This window comes from Malassezia sympodialis, genomic scaffold, assembly GCF_000349305.1.
Source record: "Malassezia sympodialis ATCC 42132 genomic scaffold, msy_sf_30, whole genome shotgun sequence".
Taxonomy (NCBI): Eukaryota; Fungi; Basidiomycota; class Malasseziomycetes; order Malasseziales; family Malasseziaceae; genus Malassezia; species Malassezia sympodialis.
Window position 1 is genome coordinate 15,616 of NW_017387828.1, and position 18,212 is coordinate 33,827.

The 18,212-nt window shown below is 65.7% G+C and overlaps 7 protein-coding genes across 7 annotated transcripts; 3 read left to right on the forward strand and 4 right to left on the reverse strand.

Moving 5' to 3' along the window:
• Positions 1–43: 43 nt before the first annotated feature.
• On the forward strand, positions 44–3,016 carry MSY001_3477 (uncharacterized protein; the record flags this gene model as incomplete). The annotated part of the gene is made up of 1 exon (XM_018885379.1): positions 44–3,016. One exon carries the CDS (start codon positions 44–46, stop codon positions 3,014–3,016), a length of 2,973 nt encoding a protein of 990 aa, XP_018741944.1.
• Positions 3,017–3,045: 29 nt separating this feature from the next.
• MSY001_3478 (uncharacterized protein) lies at positions 3,046–5,916 on the reverse strand (the record flags this gene model as incomplete). Its single annotated transcript, XM_018885380.1, is given in 2 exon segments — positions 3,046–5,866; positions 5,879–5,916. The coding sequence occupies 2 exon segments, from the start codon at positions 5,914–5,916 to the stop codon at positions 3,046–3,048; spliced, it is 2,859 nt and encodes a 952-aa protein (XP_018741945.1).
• Positions 5,917–6,413: 497 nt separating this feature from the next.
• On the reverse strand, positions 6,414–7,340 carry MSY001_3479 (uncharacterized protein; the record flags this gene model as incomplete). The annotated part of the gene is made up of 2 exons (XM_018885381.1): positions 6,414–6,491; positions 6,531–7,340. 2 exons carry the CDS (start codon positions 7,338–7,340, stop codon positions 6,414–6,416), a joined length of 888 nt encoding a protein of 295 aa, XP_018741946.1.
• Positions 7,341–7,697: 357 nt separating this feature from the next.
• MSY001_3480 (uncharacterized protein) lies at positions 7,698–9,830 on the reverse strand (the record flags this gene model as incomplete). The annotated part of the gene is made up of 1 exon (XM_018885382.1): positions 7,698–9,830. The coding sequence occupies one exon, from the start codon at positions 9,828–9,830 to the stop codon at positions 7,698–7,700; it is 2,133 nt and encodes a 710-aa protein (XP_018741947.1).
• Positions 9,831–10,081: 251 nt separating this feature from the next.
• MSY001_3481 (uncharacterized protein) lies at positions 10,082–12,216 on the reverse strand (the record flags this gene model as incomplete). The annotated part of the gene is made up of 2 exons (XM_018885383.1): positions 10,082–10,108; positions 10,135–12,216. The coding sequence occupies 2 exons, from the start codon at positions 12,214–12,216 to the stop codon at positions 10,082–10,084; spliced, it is 2,109 nt and encodes a 702-aa protein (XP_018741948.1).
• A 2,334-nt stretch (positions 12,217–14,550) lies between these two features.
• MSY001_3482 (uncharacterized protein) lies at positions 14,551–15,906 on the forward strand (the record flags this gene model as incomplete). The annotated part of the gene is made up of 1 exon (XM_018885384.1): positions 14,551–15,906. The coding sequence occupies one exon, from the start codon at positions 14,551–14,553 to the stop codon at positions 15,904–15,906; it is 1,356 nt and encodes a 451-aa protein (XP_018741949.1).
• A 407-nt stretch (positions 15,907–16,313) lies between these two features.
• Positions 16,314–18,165, forward strand: MCM1 (MADS-box transcription factor-like protein; the record flags this gene model as incomplete). Its single annotated transcript, XM_018885385.1, has 2 exons — positions 16,314–17,263; positions 17,301–18,165. The coding sequence occupies 2 exons, from the start codon at positions 16,314–16,316 to the stop codon at positions 18,163–18,165; spliced, it is 1,815 nt and encodes a 604-aa protein (XP_018741950.1).
• Positions 18,166–18,212: the final 47 nt, after the last annotated feature.

The following is an 18,212-nucleotide window of genomic DNA, read 5'->3' on the forward strand; positions in this document are numbered from 1 at the left end:
CGAAGCGTCGGCGCCGCGTGTGTTGGTCTCGGCGACGAGCGACATGGACCCTACGGATCCCCAGCAGCTGGCATCGCTTGCGTCTCTCTTCCAGCAGACGCTGAATCCAGCGCAGCGAAAGGCAGCTGAGGAGCAGCTGGCGCAGCTGCAAGGGCAGCCGCGCTTTGCGTTCCTGCTGCTTGCGCTCGTGCAGTCCGAGTCGGCGTCGACAGCGATCCGGCTCGCGGCCGCGATCCAGTTTAAAAACCTGTGCAAGATGCGCTGGCACATGGACAGCGAGACGGAGGAGGCATCAGATGCCGTGCTCCCCGAGGAGAAGGCCGCCGTCCGGCAGCAGCTCGTGCCGGTGCTGGTGGCGCTCGCGAGTGGGCCGATGCCGAGCCAGGCCATCCTGTCACAGATGAACGAGAGCATTGCACTGGTGGCCGCGAGCGACTTCCCGGACGTGTGGCCCGAGCTCATTGACGAGCTCGTCGCGCAGCTCAGCACCGAGCACCACCAAGTGCTGCTGTCGGTGTTGGCGACGTCGCATGCCATCTTCCGGCGCTGGCGCAGCCAGTTCCGCTCGGATGCCCTGTACTCCGAGATCAACCTCGTGCTCGGCAAGATGGCGAACCCGCTGCTCGAGCTGCTGCAGCGCATGCACGCGATGCTGCTCGATCCCGCGACGCCCGCGGGCACCATGCCGCCGCTGGCGACGTGCCTGATGCTGCTGCTGCAGCTCTTCTACGACCTGTCGGCCCAGGACCTGCCGCCGCAGTTCGAGGATGCGATCCCTATGCTGTCGCCCATGTTTACGAGTCTCCTCTCGTTCCGGCGCGCCGAGCTCCTGGGCGACGAGGACGACGTGGCCCCGAGCCCGCTCGACAAGATCCGCAGCAGCGTGTGTGAGATCTTTGAGCTGTATGCAAAGCGGTACCTGGACGTTCTGCCGCAGCTGCCGGAGTATGTGCAGGCGGTGTGGGACATGCTTGGCACGTACAGCACGTCAGAGAAGTACGACGTGATTGTGAGCAAGGCGATTGGCTTCCTGTCCGCGGTGGTGCGGATGGGCCACCAGCGCGAGATGTTCGAGGCAGAGGCGACGCTCGAGCAGCTCTGCACGGCGATCGTCCTGCCGAACATGCAGCTGCGGGACGTCGACGAGGAGATCTTCGAGGACAACCCGATGGAGTACATCCGCCGCGACCTGGAGCAGAGCATGGAGGTCGATACGCGCCGGCGCGCAGCGTCCGAGTTTGTGCGGGCGCTCCTGGAGCAGTTCGCCGAGCCGGTCACCGCGCTTGCCCTGCGGCACATCCACGCATACCTCGCCGAGTACCGCGCGAACCCCGCACAGAACTGGAGGCGCAAGGATGCGGCGCTGTACCTGCTCACGTCCATCGCCGCGCAGGGCTCGTCGATGCAGCACGGCGTCTCGGCGACGAACGCGCGCGTGGATGTGGTGCAGTTCTTCTCGGAGCATGTGCTCGAGGACCTGCAGCCGGGCAGCGCGGCGGCGCAGGCGCACCCGATCCTCCAGGTCGACGCGATCAGGTACCTGTACACGTTCCGCAACCAGCTGACGAAGGAGCAGCTGCTGAGCGTGCTGCCCCTGCTGATCCACCACCTGCAGGCGCCGCACTATGTGGCGTGCACCTACGCGGCCATCTCGATCGAGCGCATCCTGTTCCTGCGCACGCAGGGCCAGCGCATGTTCACCCCGGACGACATGGCGCCGATGAGCCAGGGCATCCTGCAGGCGCTCCTCGCCACGGTCGAGCAGCGCGCCACGCCCGAGCAGGTCGCGGAGAACGACCACGTAATGAAATGCGTGATGCGTGTGCTGCTCACGGCGCAGCACACGGTCGAGCCGTACGCGATGGACGTGCTCGCGCACCTGCGCGACATTGTGCAGCTGACTGCGCGCAACCCCAGCAACCCCCGGTTCACGCAGTTCCTCTTCGAGTCCGTGTCGGCGCTCGTGCGCGTCGCCGGCTCGCGCACGGCGGCGCAGATTGCCGCGGCGGAAGAGCACCTGTTCCCCGTGTTCACCGGCCTGCTGCAGGCGGACGTCGCCGAGTACATGCCGTACGTGTTCCAGATCATGGCGCAGCTGCTCGAGGCGCACGCCGCCGTCGACACGGCGCGTGAGCTGCCGGATGCGTACCGCTCGCTGCTGCCGCCGCTGCTCATGCCCGCGCTGTGGGAGTCGCGTGGGCATGTGCCGGCGCTTGTGCGCCTGCTGCGCGCGTACCTCGCGCAGTCGCCCGCGTACCTCGTGCAGCACGGGCACGTCGAGTCGTGCCTCGGCATCTACCAGAAGCTCATCTCGAGCCGGCTGAACGACTCCTACGGCTTCGACCTGCTGCGCGCCCTCCTCGCGCAGCTGCCCGTCGACGTGATGCGGCCGTACATGCAGCCGGTGCTCACGCTCATGCTCGTGCGCCTGCAGTCGAGCAAGACGGAGAAGTTCTCGCAGCAGTTTGCGGCGTTCTTCGGCTTCTTCTGCGGCGTGCAGCAGGACGGGTACCCCGAGCAGGTCGTGCAGGCATTCGAGAGCGTGCAGCCCGGCCTCTTTGTGCAGCTCACACAGAACGTCGTGGCGCCGGACCTCGCGAAGCTGACCGCGAGGCAGCGCTTCCCGACCCTCGCCGGCCTCGTGCGCCTGCTGACCGAGAGCGAGGCGCTCCTCGCCGGCGCACAGACAGCAGCGTGGCCACCGCTCGCTACGGCCACACTCCGTCTCCTCGCGCAGAGTGCGGCCGCGGCCGACGAGGCGGTCGACGAGGAGGCCGAGCTCGACGAGCAGGGCTTCCAGGCCTCATTCTCGCAGCTCGCCGCAGCCGGACCGAGTCGCGAGGCCGGCGCCGCCACATGGGCCGGCCACGACCTCGGCGCGTACCTCGCGCGGCAGCTCGGCGCGGCGAGCGCGCGCCATCCCGGCACCGTGCCCGCGCTCCTCGCGCAGGTGCCGGCCGAGGAGAGCGCGGTGGTGCAGGAGGTGCTGCACAAGTACCAGGTGCCCTTGTCGTAGTCGCATAGCTATGCACAGGTGATCCAGATCTACAGGCCGGAGGGGGGCACACGCACCACCTTGAGGATCGGTGGGCTCTTGTCCATGTCGGCCAACACATACACGGCAAGGCGCGTGAGCGGCGCAATGCGCTGCGCGCTGCCGGACGCCAGCACGAGGCGCGCGCCGTGCGTGGCCCACAGCCGCGCACACGCCGCATCGTCGATGGCCTGCGCCAGCCACGCGATGGGATGCACGCCCGCGCGCCACTGCAGCGTCAGCGCACGGCTCGGCTCGTCCCAGTGCGCCGCGTCGAGGGGCAGGCAGTCGAGGTGCACGCGCTTCTCGACCGCGAGCGACGGCACGCGCACGTCGAACGACGTCGCGTGCACCGCGATCACCAGCGCCTCGCGTGGCGCCAGCGTGTCGACCGACGTGCGCGCGAGCCAGTCGCACAGGTACAGGTGCTGGCTCTGGCTCTCCGCCACACGCGCCGCGCGCAGCTTGACCTGGCACTGCTGCGCCAGCTTCGCGACGGCCTCCGCGTCCTGCTCGCCCAGCACGCCCTGCGTGACGCCGTCCAGCTGCCGATGCACCTGCACGTCCGCAAAGCGCTGCAGGGGCGACGTAAAGAGCGTGTAGAGCGGCTCCGCCAGCGAATAGTGCGAGAACTGCGCCATGTCCACGAGCCCCGGCACGTACAGCTTCGGCGCCGGGAGCGCCTGCGCGAGCAGCGCGGCCGCCGCCGGCCACGCCGCCGCCGGGAGCGTCTGCACCGCGCGCGGCAGCTGCGCCGGNGCCGAGCGCGGGAGCAGCAGGGCGCCGCGCGCCACGCGCTCGGACCGCCAGCGCGCCAGCAGCGCGTGCGCCGCCGGGAGCGCAGCGAGGACGCCCTCGGCAGGCGCGGCGAGCGCCGCGTCCAGCGCATCGGCGTCGACGTCCTCGGCGATCCGCACGAGGCTGCGGCCGATCCACACGCGCGTTACGGCGCCGTGCTCCACGGTGAAGACGACCGACTGCGTGAGCGCCTCGCGCGCGGGGTGCAGCGCCACATGCGCGAGCAGGCTGGGCGGGAACATGTCGTGCAGCTGGTCGACCTGGGCGACCGACGCGCCGCGGCGGCGCGCCTCGCGGTCGAGCGCGGAGCCGGACGGCACAAAGTGCGCAATGTCCGCGGCGTGCACGCCGAGCGTGAGGGTAGCGCCATCGGCGTCCACGGAAAACGCGAGCTCGCGGGGGCCGCGCGCGCGGAGCGTAAACGCAGTGAACGTGCGGCGCGCGCGCTCGGCCGGCGGGATCGTCCATGTGCTGCCCGGCACGCTGTGCAGCGCCGCGTCGCTGAACGGCGTCGTGTGGCTCTGGCACTGCGCGCGCAGCAGCGCCTGCGACTCGGCCGCCAGCGAGCCGATCGGCCCGAGCTGGTCAACGAGCGCGCCGAACGGGTGCAGCGACGAGATCGGCCACCGCTTGATGCACGCGACAAAGAGCGTCCGGCTGTACACCTCCTGCCGCTTCTCGTCCCAAAAGTCCGCGGGCGCCTGGTCCGCGGGAATCGCGACGAGCGGCACGCGCTTGTCCGTAGGACGGAACCACACGATCTTGGGGCGCGGCGCGCCGGCGTCGTCGTCGGGGGGCGCAGCGGAGCCGCTCGCGCTGCGCTCAGCCTGCTGCTTTTCTTTTGTGGCGGCGCTGCTGGGGCGCAGCAGCGCCAGGGTGCCCGGGAAGATCTGGCCGGGCATGCGCTCGACGATCGCCACGACGTGGCCGGCGAGCGCCGGCGGAGAGAGCTCGCTCTCCTCCTCGTCCTCGATCAGCCCGAGCTGCGCGCCCTCGACTTCCATGTCGTCGCGCGCCTTGTCTGGCCGCCGGCTGCTCACGGGCGCGGTGAGCGCCGCGGGCGCATCGGCGCCACTGCTCTCTTCCTTGCGCTTCTTCTTGTCGACCTTTTCGCGCTTGGTCTGCCACACCTCCTGCGGATCGAGCAGCTCGACCGCGACGAGGTCGCCCTCCAGCGCGCGGTTGCGGTCCTTGGAGCCGCTGATGAAGATGTCGTGGCCCAGCACCTCGGTCGAGACCCACGCATCGCTGCGGTTCCGCTTGTTCACGCGGATGACGCCCACGACGAGCTTGCCGGCCAGGAGCAGGAGCGGCAGGCTCGACTGCGGGAGGTAGCTGCCGAACAGGGCGCGGCGCGGCGCACTGCCGCCCGCGCTGGCGGAGCGGCCGTGCGAGGCGGCACGCCCGTGCATCGTCGGGGCCATCTGCTGCCGGCTGCGGTGCAGGGCGGCGAGCTGCGCCTGCGCCTGCGGCAGGCCCGCCTGCAGGTCCTCCTGCGTCGGGACACGCCACTGCGCCGCGGACGTGCTGCTCGAGCGCATGTGCCGCGCGCCGCTGCCACTCGCGCGCTCAGCCGGGGCCTCGGAGAACCCGTCCGCCAGGTCGCCCCACCCGCCGCTGACGCTCAGCGTCGCGAGATTGAGCAGGCCGCCGCCCGCCATGAGAAACTGCGGCGAGAGCTCCGACGACAGCTGGTACGACGCATGCCGCGTGTGCGACGGCTTGCGGTCCGTCTCGCGCAGTGCCTGGGGCGCGCGCCCGCCGTCCGCCGCATGCCGCGGCGGGAACGACAGCGGCGGCACACGCAGGCTCGTCGACTCGCTGCCCGAGACGTGCCGCGGCGAGCTGTGCGACCAGGTCGGTCCGCCGGGCGCCGCGCTGAATCCGGCACGCTCCGCGGAGCGCACGCCCGGCGCGCGCAAGAGCTGCTGCTGCAGCTGCAGCTGCTCCTGCTGCCGCTGCAGCAGCTCGATCTGCTGTTGGATCGCCTGCCGCTGCTGCTCGACGTTGTCGCGCGGTACAGCAGGTGCAGAGCTCGGTACATACGTCGGCTGCGACGAGGGAAAGCGGAAGGACGGGTTCATGGCGCCGGCGCCGCGCGGCGGGAGGCCCAGGGCCGGTGCGCCACCGACGGGGGCGGCGGACGCGTCCCAGGGCCGAGAGGCCGGCAGACCGAGAGAGTCGATCGGAGCCCACGGGCTCGCACTCGGCCACGCCTGCGCAGCGTCCCGCGGCGCTGCGCCCCACGGATCAGGGGGCGGATCGTCCGCGCTGGGATCAAGGCCCAGCTGCTCGAGCTGGGCGCGCAGCAGCTGCTCTTGTGAGAAGCTAATGTGCCGAGCGCGCCGGGCGTCTTCGCTGGACATGCCAGCGTCGGACGCCGGTGCGTGAGCGCCGTCCGGCGGCGCCGTCATGTTCAAGAAGGCGAGGCAGCGTGCCTTCACCGCCCGCCGTCCAGCCAGCCACGATGCGTACGTGCATGTCACGTGGACTAGCAGCCTGCGGCCCTCCACCGCAACGCCACTGGCCGCGCGGGCGTCGTCGGCCGACGCGTCGTGAGGCGGTGCGGTGCGGCGCGGCGCTACGGGACTATGGGAATGCACAGGCGCGTCAGAGCCGCGCGGCCGCGCGCGACCCACTGGGCCCGCTCCTCTGGCGACTGGGTATCTGAGAAGGTGGCGACGCCGCCATCACGCACCCACTGCGTCACGTCGTCGACGTGCAGGAGCGCGTCCAGCACGCCCACGAACTGTAGCAGGTAGTCGTCGAGGTCCTCCTCGGCCACGTCAGACGAAGTGGACGACGTGTACTCACGGTAGCGCTGCGCCTGGGACTTTCCATAGTCAGGAATGCAGATGTGGTTGAGCGGCTGGCACCGCGCTTTCTTCGCGCTGTCGTCCAGCAGGACGGTGTTCCGGGGTCCGAACGGCTCGTCCAGCAGCGGGCCGTACGACGAGTGCGCGCCGTCGTCGCTGAGGCGGAACTGCGTCTCGGCAAACAGCTCGTCAGACACGTTCGCGAACGCTCTGGGCACGTCGCCACCGACCTCCTTGCGCTTTTGGCGTCGCTCGCATGCGCGGCGGTCCTGCCGGAAGTGCAGGAGGCGGTCCTCGGCGCGCGCGCGAGAGAGGAACGAGGGCGCGCTCAGTGGTGTGCTGCGCGTACACAGGTGACGCTCCCACTGGTTCAGCTCGTCCCACGCGATGCTCAGGTCCTTCGTCGTGTCGACCTTCACGCCGAGCAGGCGGGGCACCACGAGCGTCTCGCGAGCCCACACGCGCTGCAGGAGACCGCGCTGCACAGGCTTGGTCATGATCGTCTCGACCATGCGGTTCACATTCTCCTTCGTCGCACTCGACCAGATCACCACTTGCACCGGGGTGGGCGGCGGGCACCAGGCCGCGTGCCCACTGCGCAGCCAGTACTGCGAGCCGAACGGCTGGTGGCTGGGCGCCGCGCTGTCGCGCAGGTCCTCGGGCCATTCCTTCGCGAGCTCGCCATTCTTCATGTCGTAGTAGGGCCCCAGGCAGAACCGCAGGAGCGCCTGCAGATACGGCCGCGGCGTGATAGGCCCGCTGGGCACGCTGCGTCCGTTGCTCTGCTTCTTTCGGTACAGCAGTGTGCCATTCAGGTCCAGCACGAGCAGGAGGGGGCGCGCGGGGGGTGGTGCGTTGCCCATGCCTGCACGCTGCCCTGGCTGACGTCGTACGGGGGGGTAGCACAAAGTCCGCGCTAGGCGCATGCACCGCCGTCGCACCTAAGCCGAGGGCGGAAACTGCCCATTTATCTCCACATGCCAAACACGTCAAATTCAGAGCTAAGAGAGGTATGCGTCCTTCAAGAGGAGAAATGCTACGATCGTCATTTAGGCCTTCCTAGCGGCCTCCAGTGCTTCCTTCATTTCAACCTGGATTTCCTCAATCTCCTCATCGAGGTTCATGAGTTCACCCACGCTCTCGACCTCCTGCGTTTTCCGCAAAATGAGGGGCTTGACTAGCGTCTCAAAGTAGGGGTGGGGCTTGAGCGGCGGGTTGTTGCGGCGGATCATGTCAAAGTACTCGCGGTACACGTTGCCGTCGTAGCGGCCGAACGGCGAGTTGATGACAAAGTCCGAGTATTCGAACGAGTCGATGAGCGGGATCGCAAACGAGCGGACCTCCGCGCACAGTTCAGTCACGCGCACCGTGAGGAAGTCGCACTGCTCCGGCTTGAGCCAGCCCGAGCGGAGCAGGAAGCCGGCTTTCTCTTCCATTTGCCACAGACCATAGAGGAGCGCGACCGTCGCCAGCGTCTTCTTCACGCCGTCGTTCTTCTCGGGCATCGCCTCTACCGCCGCACGGAACTGGCGGAAGATGAAGCCGGTCGTGTGCACACTCGCCGCCACAAAGCGCAGCTGCGAGCACTTCTCCGCGGCCGCCTCGCGCGAGTCGCCCGCCCGCATCAGCCGCTGGAACTCGTCGTAGGCCACCTTGACGAAATGCGCCGAGGCCGTGAGCCAGCCGGCCTCGATGCCCGCGAGCGAGTTGAGCTCCTCGTTCGAGGAGCAGCGGGCACGCAGCGTCGCGTCAATGTCATTCAGGTATGCGAGCGCCTCGCCTTGCTTCTTGCCGTTGCGCGACTCTCCGTAGGCCGACATGAGTGCGCGGCCCAGCTGCAGCGCCAGGATCGTGTTGTCACCCTCCCAGGTGCAGTGCACCGCAAAGTCGTTGTACAACGGCGCCAGACCCGTGTACGACGAGTAGCCGTGACCACCCAGCGACTGGCGACACACCTCAATGGCCGAGAGTGTGCCCCACGTGCAGAACGCCTTCAGACCCGAGCTCGAGGCGTGCGTCGACTTGAGCAGCTCGATCACGTCCATGAGCCTGGGGTCGCCCGGCTCGAGCGCGTCGAGCGCCCTTGTCGTGTCCTCAAGCATATGAGTGAGCTGCTGGCCACAGTACTGGAAGGCAATGGCCTGCGCAAGCAGCGGCATCAGGCGGCGCTGGTGGATAGGGTAGTCGAGCAGCTGCGTCTCGTACTCGCTGTTGGGGTCCGACTTGAACTGGCGGCGCACGGCGGCATAGCGGCCAGCAATGGTGATAGCCTTCTTGCCAATGTTCGACGAGTCGACGGCCATCATCACACGGCCCGTGAGCAGCGCACCGTAGGCGAGCTGCTGCATCGGCGGCTCCGTCACCTGGCCGCTGCGGGTCACCTGGCAGTGGCGCATCAGCATGTGCGCACGCGGCACGCGCACATAGGTGAACTGGATGTAGCCGTTGTCGATGCCATCACGGCCCATCTTCTTACCAATATCGCCGATCGTGACGCCAGGGAGCGTCTCGTACGTGTCAATGTCGCGCAGCTGCACCACGAAGGTCTTGGTGCCGTAATCCTTGCCGTGCACGATCATGCGCGCAAACACCGCACAGTGCGTCGCTGAGTGCGCCGCACCACCGATCCACCACTTGGTCGCGCCCAGGTTCGGCGTGTGAATGATAAACTCGTCCGTGTTCTCGTCAAATGTCGCCGTCGTCTCGATGCCCTGGACGTTACTGCCATGGGCCAGCTCGGTCATACCGAAGCAGCCGTAGAACCGCTTGCATGCGAGCATACCCTGGTTCACCCAGTAGGCAAACTGGCCTGACGTCGAGCCCGAGCGTACACAGTTGCTAAAGAGACCCAAGTGCACACCGAAGCGGGTCCAGAAGCCAGGGTCGGCCACCGAGATGACCGCGAGACGCTGATGGAAGAGGTCCAGGTTCTCGGTCTGCAGCCAGTTGACAATGCTGCCGATCTTGATAAACGTGCGGACGCGGAGTTCGTCCTTCGTCAGGTCGTAAAAGTCGTCGTTGTAGAAGGCCTTGTTGCGTTCCAGCTCGAGCATGACCTTGCGCTTAAAGTCTAGCCGCTCCTGCGAGCCGTGGTTCGCGACTTTCATTGCATCCAGGTCGAAGGGAGGATTAGACCGCTCCTTCGCCAGCGTTTCCATAGGGAGGCTGTCCTTCCATGTCATGGTGAATCAGGTTAGGAAATTACACATGCGGGGTTCGGCCCTATATCTATATTGTCACGGGCCCTTTGCCGGCCGGTCTGGCCTCTCTGCACCGGCCGAGCCCGGCTGGCCTGCAAAGACCGGCGTGGCCGGAAACGCACGTGCTCTCATTGGTCGTCCGCATGCATGGGCCTGGCAGCCACGCCCTCTACCGGACGCGACCCTCTATGCGGGGTAACGACACATTCTGCTTGCGGGGCCCAATCGCAACGCTACGCGACTCCCAAGCTCTTTTTTGCCTGCAGGTGAGTGGCTCGTTACGTACATGATCATAAACCACATAGCTGATAGACACAGCAGGCACAACTTTGGCCAGCGTGGGGCCCAAGCCACGGTAAAAGCCGAGGAACCCCTCCTTGGCATACGTCTGGTACGCGGCGTCCCAGAAGCTCTTGTACACCGTCGGGTGCGCCGGCGTGCCCGACGCCTGCAGACGCGTTCGGATCAAATTCAGCGGATACACAATCGACGCGCCCACGCTCCCAGAGAAACTGCCAAAGGTCAGCAGGGCAAGCACGCCAGGCTCGTCTTTGCCCGTGTACCGGAGGTAAAACAGCTTGGTGCCTTCAAACGTCGACATGTCGATCGCCGCGTACGGGAAGACGCCCAACAAGCCGGCACCCAGGCCACTGTAGTACGCCCGCAGCCCACCACGCGCCCACATCTCGCGCGCCGTCTGGCCCAGGAGCGCCATACCTCGCACATGTCCTGGGTTGGACATGCTCGACATGAGCCGCGTCTTCAGCGTCTCAATCGGGTAGATGGACAACTGCGAAGTGATCCCACCTACACCGCCGCTGATAAAGCGGCTCATACCGCTAATATCCCGCGAATCCGATTTGCCATCAACGTAACGCGCAAAAAAGCGCTTCATGTATTCGTAGGTAAAGAACTTGATCGCCGACTCGGGAATAATTTTCATGCAGTTCAGCCCGTTGCCGAGCCAAAAGCCACGCACACCTCCTTCCTGGTAGATCGCATAGATGCCATGGCCCAGGGCACCCAGGGGCGAGAAACGAGTAACCGGCGTCCCGGCCGCAGGTGACACGGCCTGCGAGGTGATCAGGTACACCTTGACACGATCAAACGGGGCCGTGGCCGTTCGGCTCACAGCGCCGGCGATGCCACCAGCCAGGAGGAACTTGAGCGCCACATCGAGCTTGACCACATCGGACTTCGGCCCCTTGGTGCTGGTATTTTCCGTACGGCCCTCTGGATGCGTCGTCGATTCGTCGGCCAATTCACCGGAGAAGATGGTATCACCGTCGAAATTGACCGACGTCACGCCGCGCGCCGACTTGCCCCAATTGTGCCCCAGCTCGGCAAAAATACCCTCATTGCCAAACAGCCCCACCGCCTTGCGCACCTGGTAAAAGTGGTAAATCTCGGAGATGGTCGGCTTGCGCGGCAGCAGCAGCAGGTAGTCGCGGAACTCGGGGAACGTTACATACAAATCTTTTTCATGCAGCTCCTTGACGTCCTGCACGCCCGACGAGGCCAAACTTGCGATTAGGTCGTCCAGCACAGGCTGCGCCGGGCGAAGCCCACTCTTTTCCAGGGCCGCGCAGATCTCTTGCTCGTCCAACAAGCCGTCCTCTTTGGTATCCATTTCGTTAAAGGCACGATACAACTCGCGCTCCTGGATTTCAGCAAAGGCCACGAATCCTTCCCACTCGATCTGCCGTTGGCGCACGCGCTCCGCCTTGGACTGTTTGTCTTCAGGCGGCCCATGGGTATCGTTTTTGTTCGTGCGGCCTTCCATGGCACGCAGGCCCCACACGCGCGAGCCTTTCCAGCCGGACTCGCGGTGCATCAGTGGCGACTCGTCGCTGTGGCCAATCCAGTGGCGCACGCGCTGAAGGAGCGAGACAGGGGGCGTGCCCACCTCCTCCCGCACCATACACACAAGCCAGTGCCACTGCCTGTGCAGGGAGCTGTGGTTCTCGTCGTGCTGCGAGTGCTTCTCACGATCACGCTTCTCGAGCTCTGCACGGCGCGTGCGGCATTCTGCCAGAAGCTCGGCTGCATAGCGGTTACGACGCACGAGCGACAGCCATTCTCGCACCGGCGTTTGGTGACCCGTGCCATCTGTCGTAGCGGTGAGCGGCGGCGACACCAAACTTCCTACCGCCAAATCACCTCCTGCACCGTATCTGGCTCGACTTGCGCGCGCGCGCCACATTTGCTTCGCTCGTCCGCCTGCCAAGGCCGACGAGCTATCCTGATCGACTAGCAAGTCGAATAGGCCGCGCAGACGCAGCAGGCGCGCCTGCGGTGGTTCTTGCGCGCGGAATTCCTCGTACGACATGTGCCGAATACGCCAGGCAAACGTCCGGCGGCTGGGCATCTCCGACGCAAGTGGCCGCGTCCTCGAACGGAGCGTCTCCTTGGTTAGCTCCTCGGAGGACCGAGGGGACGTTTCCATGTCGAAATCGGCCCTGATCTGATGAGTGAGAGGTGTTATACAAAAGTACGACACGAACGGCTCTCACACGCAAACGGCGCCGCTCTGTTCAGACGAATCGTGTGCCGTGCGAGGCGCCAAGTCGTTGCAACAACCGCGGGCAACTTTTGCGGCTCAGTCCACGGTACGCTTTGTCATCCCTGTCTCGTTCGCTTAGTACACATGACCTCATCATTTCATGCGTCTACTCCACGATGAGCACCTGCTCTTTAAGTTAAGACGTGGGCAGAAACCTGGGCAAAATTTGCGAATCAGGGGTCCGCCCCTGCCCCGGTTCCTATCGCCTGCCCCTCATGCCATTTTGGCCCGCTATCGCGGCGATAGGGATACTGGCCCTCTCCTCGCTGGCATCCAGCTTTGCAATAGGATCGGCACCTCAGGGGTGGACCAAAGTGCGCAGGGCACCCGCCCATGCGCCGGTGACAGTCTATCTCGCTGCTCCGGCGAATCAATCGGACATTGATGCCGCATCCGCTCGCATTAATGCCCCATGCTCGCCCCAGTACGGCCAATATCTCTCCAAGGACGAGGCCATCAGTTTGATCCAAGGCTCCGGTAAGGCCGCCTCTATGGCCCGGCGCTGGCTTGCTGACGCGAACGCCACCCTGGACATCCCTTCCCTCTCCGTCCGAACCAATGTGGCCGAGGCGTCTCGTCTGTTCTCGGCCACCTTTTACGAGTACGAGAATGGCCACGGGGCCCGCCTCGCACATTCGGAAACGTATTCGATGCCCCTGACCCTCCAGCCACATGTGGCCGTTCTAGATACCCATGAGCACAGGCTTATGCGCCAGCATTCGCGGCTCGAGCGCCGCTCCAAGACCCCGCATCTTGAGACACGCAATGCGCCTGCCTCGGGCTGCGCCAGCGACCCTGGGTGTCTTCGTGACCTGTACGGCACGTCGACGTATACCCCCCAAGTTCCGGAGAAAATCCGCGTTGGCACGGCCAACTTTGGCAGCGAAATTGCCGAGGGGTCGGATCTGGTCAAATTCATGCAGCTGTATCGCCCCGATGCGGTCAATGTGACTCTCCCCATTGTGCCCATCGACGACCACGCGAAGCACGCAGTCCCCACGCGAGGCCACGCCGAGGCTACATTGGACATTGAACTATTGGCATCGCAAATCTGGCCGATCCAGCCTGTCTTGTACTTTACCAGCGGCAGGCCGCCTGTTCGAACTGGCATGAACAAGCTTGGGCACCTGAATGAGCCATTCCTGCACCTGCTGGACTACTTGCTGCATCTCGAGGACGATGCCTTGCCGTCGGTTCTTTCCATCTCCTATGGAGACTTTGAGCATACCGTGCCGCGTACGTATGCTGACCGCGTGTGCCAGTACGCTGCAGTGTTGGGCATGCGTGGCGTGACCATCGTGGCAAGCAGCGGGGACGAAGGACTCGGGTCGCTGAGCCCCGACGGCTGCACGATCCGTGGAGACGGAAAGCAGTTCATGCCCATGTTCCCCGCATCGTGCCCTTATGTGACGACGGTCGGTGGCACGGACGGCATGATCGACGAGGCGGTCGGCAGGGTCCCCGACAAGTATGTTAGCGGTGCTGGGTTCTCGAACCTGTTTCGTCGGCCTGCGTGGCAAAATGACGTGGTGCAGCCGTATTTGGACAATGTCGTTCGAGACTCGTTTGCAGGTCTCTTCGATGCGGGAGGTCGTGCGTATCCGGATGTGGCCGTCCGCTCCGTTTCCTTTACTGAGATCCTGCGCGGACAGAATGTAACGAGCTCGGGCACAAGCGGCTCGGCGCCCCTCTTTGCGTCCATTGTGGCGCTGCTCAACGATGCGCGTGTGGCAGGTGGCCAGCCGCTGCTGGGATTTTTGAATCCTTTGCTGTATGGACAATTGGGCGCGGCGCACGGTGGCTTTATCGACGTGGATGATGGCACAACTGCGAGCTGCGGCGAGGCTGGCTTTCCAGCCACCGCTGGCTGGGACGTGGCTACCGGCTATGGCTCGCCCAAGTTCCCCGCGCTGCTGCCCGCCGTGCTCAACTGGACGGCGGCCTGTCCTCCACCGCCGCCGCCGCCGCCGCCGCCGCCCCCCGCCCCTACTCAGTAGCTGTTGTACTTAATTCACGTGATCCGACGCGTGGGAGTGGCATGTTTGCAATTCGAGGCGCGTCGTGCCCGCCCGGCGAGGCGCGGCGAGGCGATCCTTGTCTACTCGCTCTGCGTCACTTTGGAGCTCAGACACACTCGCTATGAGGGAGGTTCTTTCGCTTCACGTTGGTCAAGCTGGTATCCAGATTGGTAATGCCTGTTGGGAGCTCTACCTGCAGGAGCACGGCCTGACGCCTGATGGCCGTGTGACGGAGGAGAGCAAGTCGAAGAGCGACGATGGTTTTTCGACGTTCTTCAGCGAGACGGGCCGAGGCAAGTACGTGCCGCGCTCGATCTACGTGGACCTGGAGCCCAATGTTGTGGACGATGTGCGCAACGGCCCCTACAAGGACCTATTCCACCCCGAGACGCTCGTGACTGGCAAGGAGGATGCGGCGAACAACTATGCGCGTGGCCACTACACTGTCGGCAAGGAGCTGATCGACCAGACGATGGACCGTGTGCGCAAGCTCGCTGATGCCTGCTCGGGTCTGCAGGGCTTCTTTGTGTTCCACTCGTTCGGTGGCGGTACGGGCTCGGGTTTCGGCTCGCTGCTGCTGGAGCGCCTCGCGCAGGACTATGGAAAGAAGGCGAAGCTGGAGTTCTCGGTGTACCCTGCGCCGATGATGAGCAGCTCGGTGGTGGAGCCGTACAACTCGGTGCTGACGACCCACACCACGCTGGAGAACTCGGACTGCTCGTTCATGGTGGACAACGAGGCGATCTACGACATTTGCAAGCGCAACCTGGGCATCAGCGCGCCGAGCTACATGAACCTGAACCGTCTGATTGCGCAGGTTGTTTCGTCGATCACCGCGTCGCTGCGCTTTGACGGTTCGCTGAACGTGGACCTGAACGAATTCCAGACGAACCTGGTGCCCTACCCCCGTATCCACTTCCCGCTCGCGACGTACGCGCCGATCATTTCTGCCGACAAGGCGTTCCACGAACAGAACAGCGTCGCGGAGATGACGACGTCGAGCTTCGAGAAGGGCAACCAGATGGTCAAGTGCGACCCGCGGGACGGCAAGTTCATGGCGTGCTGTCTTCTGTACCGCGGTGATGTGGTGCCGAAGGATGTCAACTCGGCGGTGAGCCTGATCAAGACCAAGCGCACGATCCAGTTTGTCGACTGGTGCCCAACCGGTTTCAAGATCGGCATCTGCAACGAGCCGCCGGCGCTCGTGCCGGGCGGCGACCTGGCCAAGGTGTCGCGCTCGCTGTGTATGCTCGCGAACACTACGGCCATCTCGACGGCTTGGAGCCGCCTGGACCGCAAGTTCGACCTGCTCTACTCGAAGCGCGCATTCGTGCACTGGTACGTCGGCGAAGGTATGGAGGAGGGCGAGTTCAGCGAGGCCCGCGAGGACCTTGCCGCGCTCGAGAAGGACTACGAGGAGGTGGGCATGGAGACGGCTCTGGGCGACGAGGACGGCCTGGACGCCGAGGAGTATTAGATTCATAGGCACGTGTTGATTGGTCCGTTTTTTTCCGATGTGGCCTGGCGCAGCCCGGTGGCACAGGGGCGTGTGTAAACAACCCCAAATTGGACGCATGCCCCTTCGTGACCGACTCCCGTTTAGGAAACCGTTGGGCTCGCCTATCACGCATCGGTCCTGCCATGCCAAATCCTGCACCCTTGCACACGCTGAATGGATCTGGGGTAGACATGAGCAGTTTCCTGAATGAGTCGACGTCTCAGGAACACGGCCCTTATGCATCCATGTACCCCATCCCCGCTGGCGCGCTGCCGCTAGGGCAGCCGTACGAGGCGATCACGTCGCAGGGCGGGCCGTGGGCCTTTCCAATGGCCTCGATGGCGAGCAGCCAGGGCAGCCTGCCCACGGCAGGCGGCCTCATGGCCATGCCGCCCAACTTTGCGCCGGGCTTCCCGGCCCCAGGCAGCAGCGTGCCCACCAGCCACGCGACGGCCGACGCGCAGAACGTGTCGCCGAATGCTCAGACGCCGACGCGCGCGCCAGCCCCGAGTGCCGAGGCCACCTCGACGCCGTCGACTGCGCCACAGCCGCAGGAGAATGAGGCGACGCGCACGAACGCCCGGCGGCGCGCGCCCGCCAAGGGCGAGAAGGACAGCCGGACGGGGCGCCGGAAAATCAAGATCGAGTATATTGACGACGACTCGCGTCGGCACATCACATTTAGCAAGCGCAAGGCCGGCATTATGAAGAAGGCATACGAGCTCGCTACGCTCACCGGCACACAGGTGCTGCTGCTCGTCGTCTCGCAGACGGGACTGGTCTATACGTTCACGACGCCGAAGCTGGAGGCCGTGGTGAAGGAGCCCGAGGGCCGCAACCTGATCCAAGAGTGTCTGAATGCGCCGGATGCATCCGATATGTCGCTGCAGGCGGGCCCGTCGTCGGCGCCGCTGCTGAGAGAGGAGGCGGACGAGGGCGAGGAGGGCGAGGAGGACGAGGACGAGGAGGACGAGGGCCTGGATATGGGCCGCGCCGATGCCGGGCTCTCGTCGCATGCCATGGGCGGGGTGCCGGCGCCGCCCTTCGCGCCTGCGATGGACACGCCGCTCTTCCACCCCGGCTGGGCGCCGGTCGCGAAGGGCAAGCGCGCGGACGACGGGCCAGACAGCCCCGCCCCCATGCCCCACGCTGCGCTCAAGCGCCGGCGCACGCAGCCGAACCTCTCGATGCGCGCCTCTGCGCCCGATGTGACGCAGGGCTTATATCATCCTAATATGGTGCCGGTCCCGCACCTCGATCGCTCAGCGCTGCCCATGTTCTTTGGCTCGCCCCACACGCCCCATGCGCAGCCGCCTGAAAAGCGCGGAGCAAGCCCGTCGAACGGCGCAGACGCCTCGTTTAGGCCCAAGCAGGAGGCACCGCGCTCTAGCTAGGCACCCCGTAGATACCCCCGACTCTTTGGCACGTGATCAGCGGTGGCGCCGCGCCTACCTCCACGCTCCCGACGCGCTGGCGCTCATGGCCGACGTGTGGATCTCACGCAAGCGGTGGACGTGCAAGTACTGCCAAGTCACCATCAATGATGATCCACCTTCACGGCGGCACCACGAGAGTGGTCTGCGGCACAAACACAATGTAGAGCGGGCTCTTCGTGCACTCCACCGCGACACGGACGCACAGCGGCGCGCGGACAACGAGAAGCAACGGACCATGCAGCGGATCGAGCAGGCAGCGGCTCGGCAGCATGCGCGGTATGATGGTGGGCGCGCTGAACGCCCGCTTCCGGTGGCACCGGCGCCCAGCGCTGCACCAAGGCCGGACCCGGTGCGGCGCGCCGCGGCATGGAGACCCTCAGACAAGATGGCCCACTACACGACGGCGGCCTCGCTGGGTCTCCAGGACGAGGCGCCAGCTCCTCCGCCCCGGGCGGCGCCCCAGACCGCCGAGATCGGCGCGTGGGAGACGGTGGTGCCCGCCGCGCCGGCCGCGGAGCCAGCGCCGGCCGCACCGGCGCCCATCCACGAGGAGCGGCAGGCAGCGCGAGACTTTGCACTCGTAGAGCGTTCGCTGGACGACGACGACGAGTCCGATCTCGTGCCGATCGTAACGAAGCGTCAGCGCGCCGGCGACGCGGCCCATCCTATCAAGGCGGAGCCGGCCACAGAGACCAAGGCCGCGCCGGACGCGCCGGCCCCCGAGCCCACATCCAGTCTCTTTCGCAAGCGCAAGCCACGCGGCCCGCCCAAGCCGCACGGCGTGTCGTCCTCAGATCCATAGTGGAGGCCGCGCTATACCCTGACTAATTCGACCCACCACGACGATGG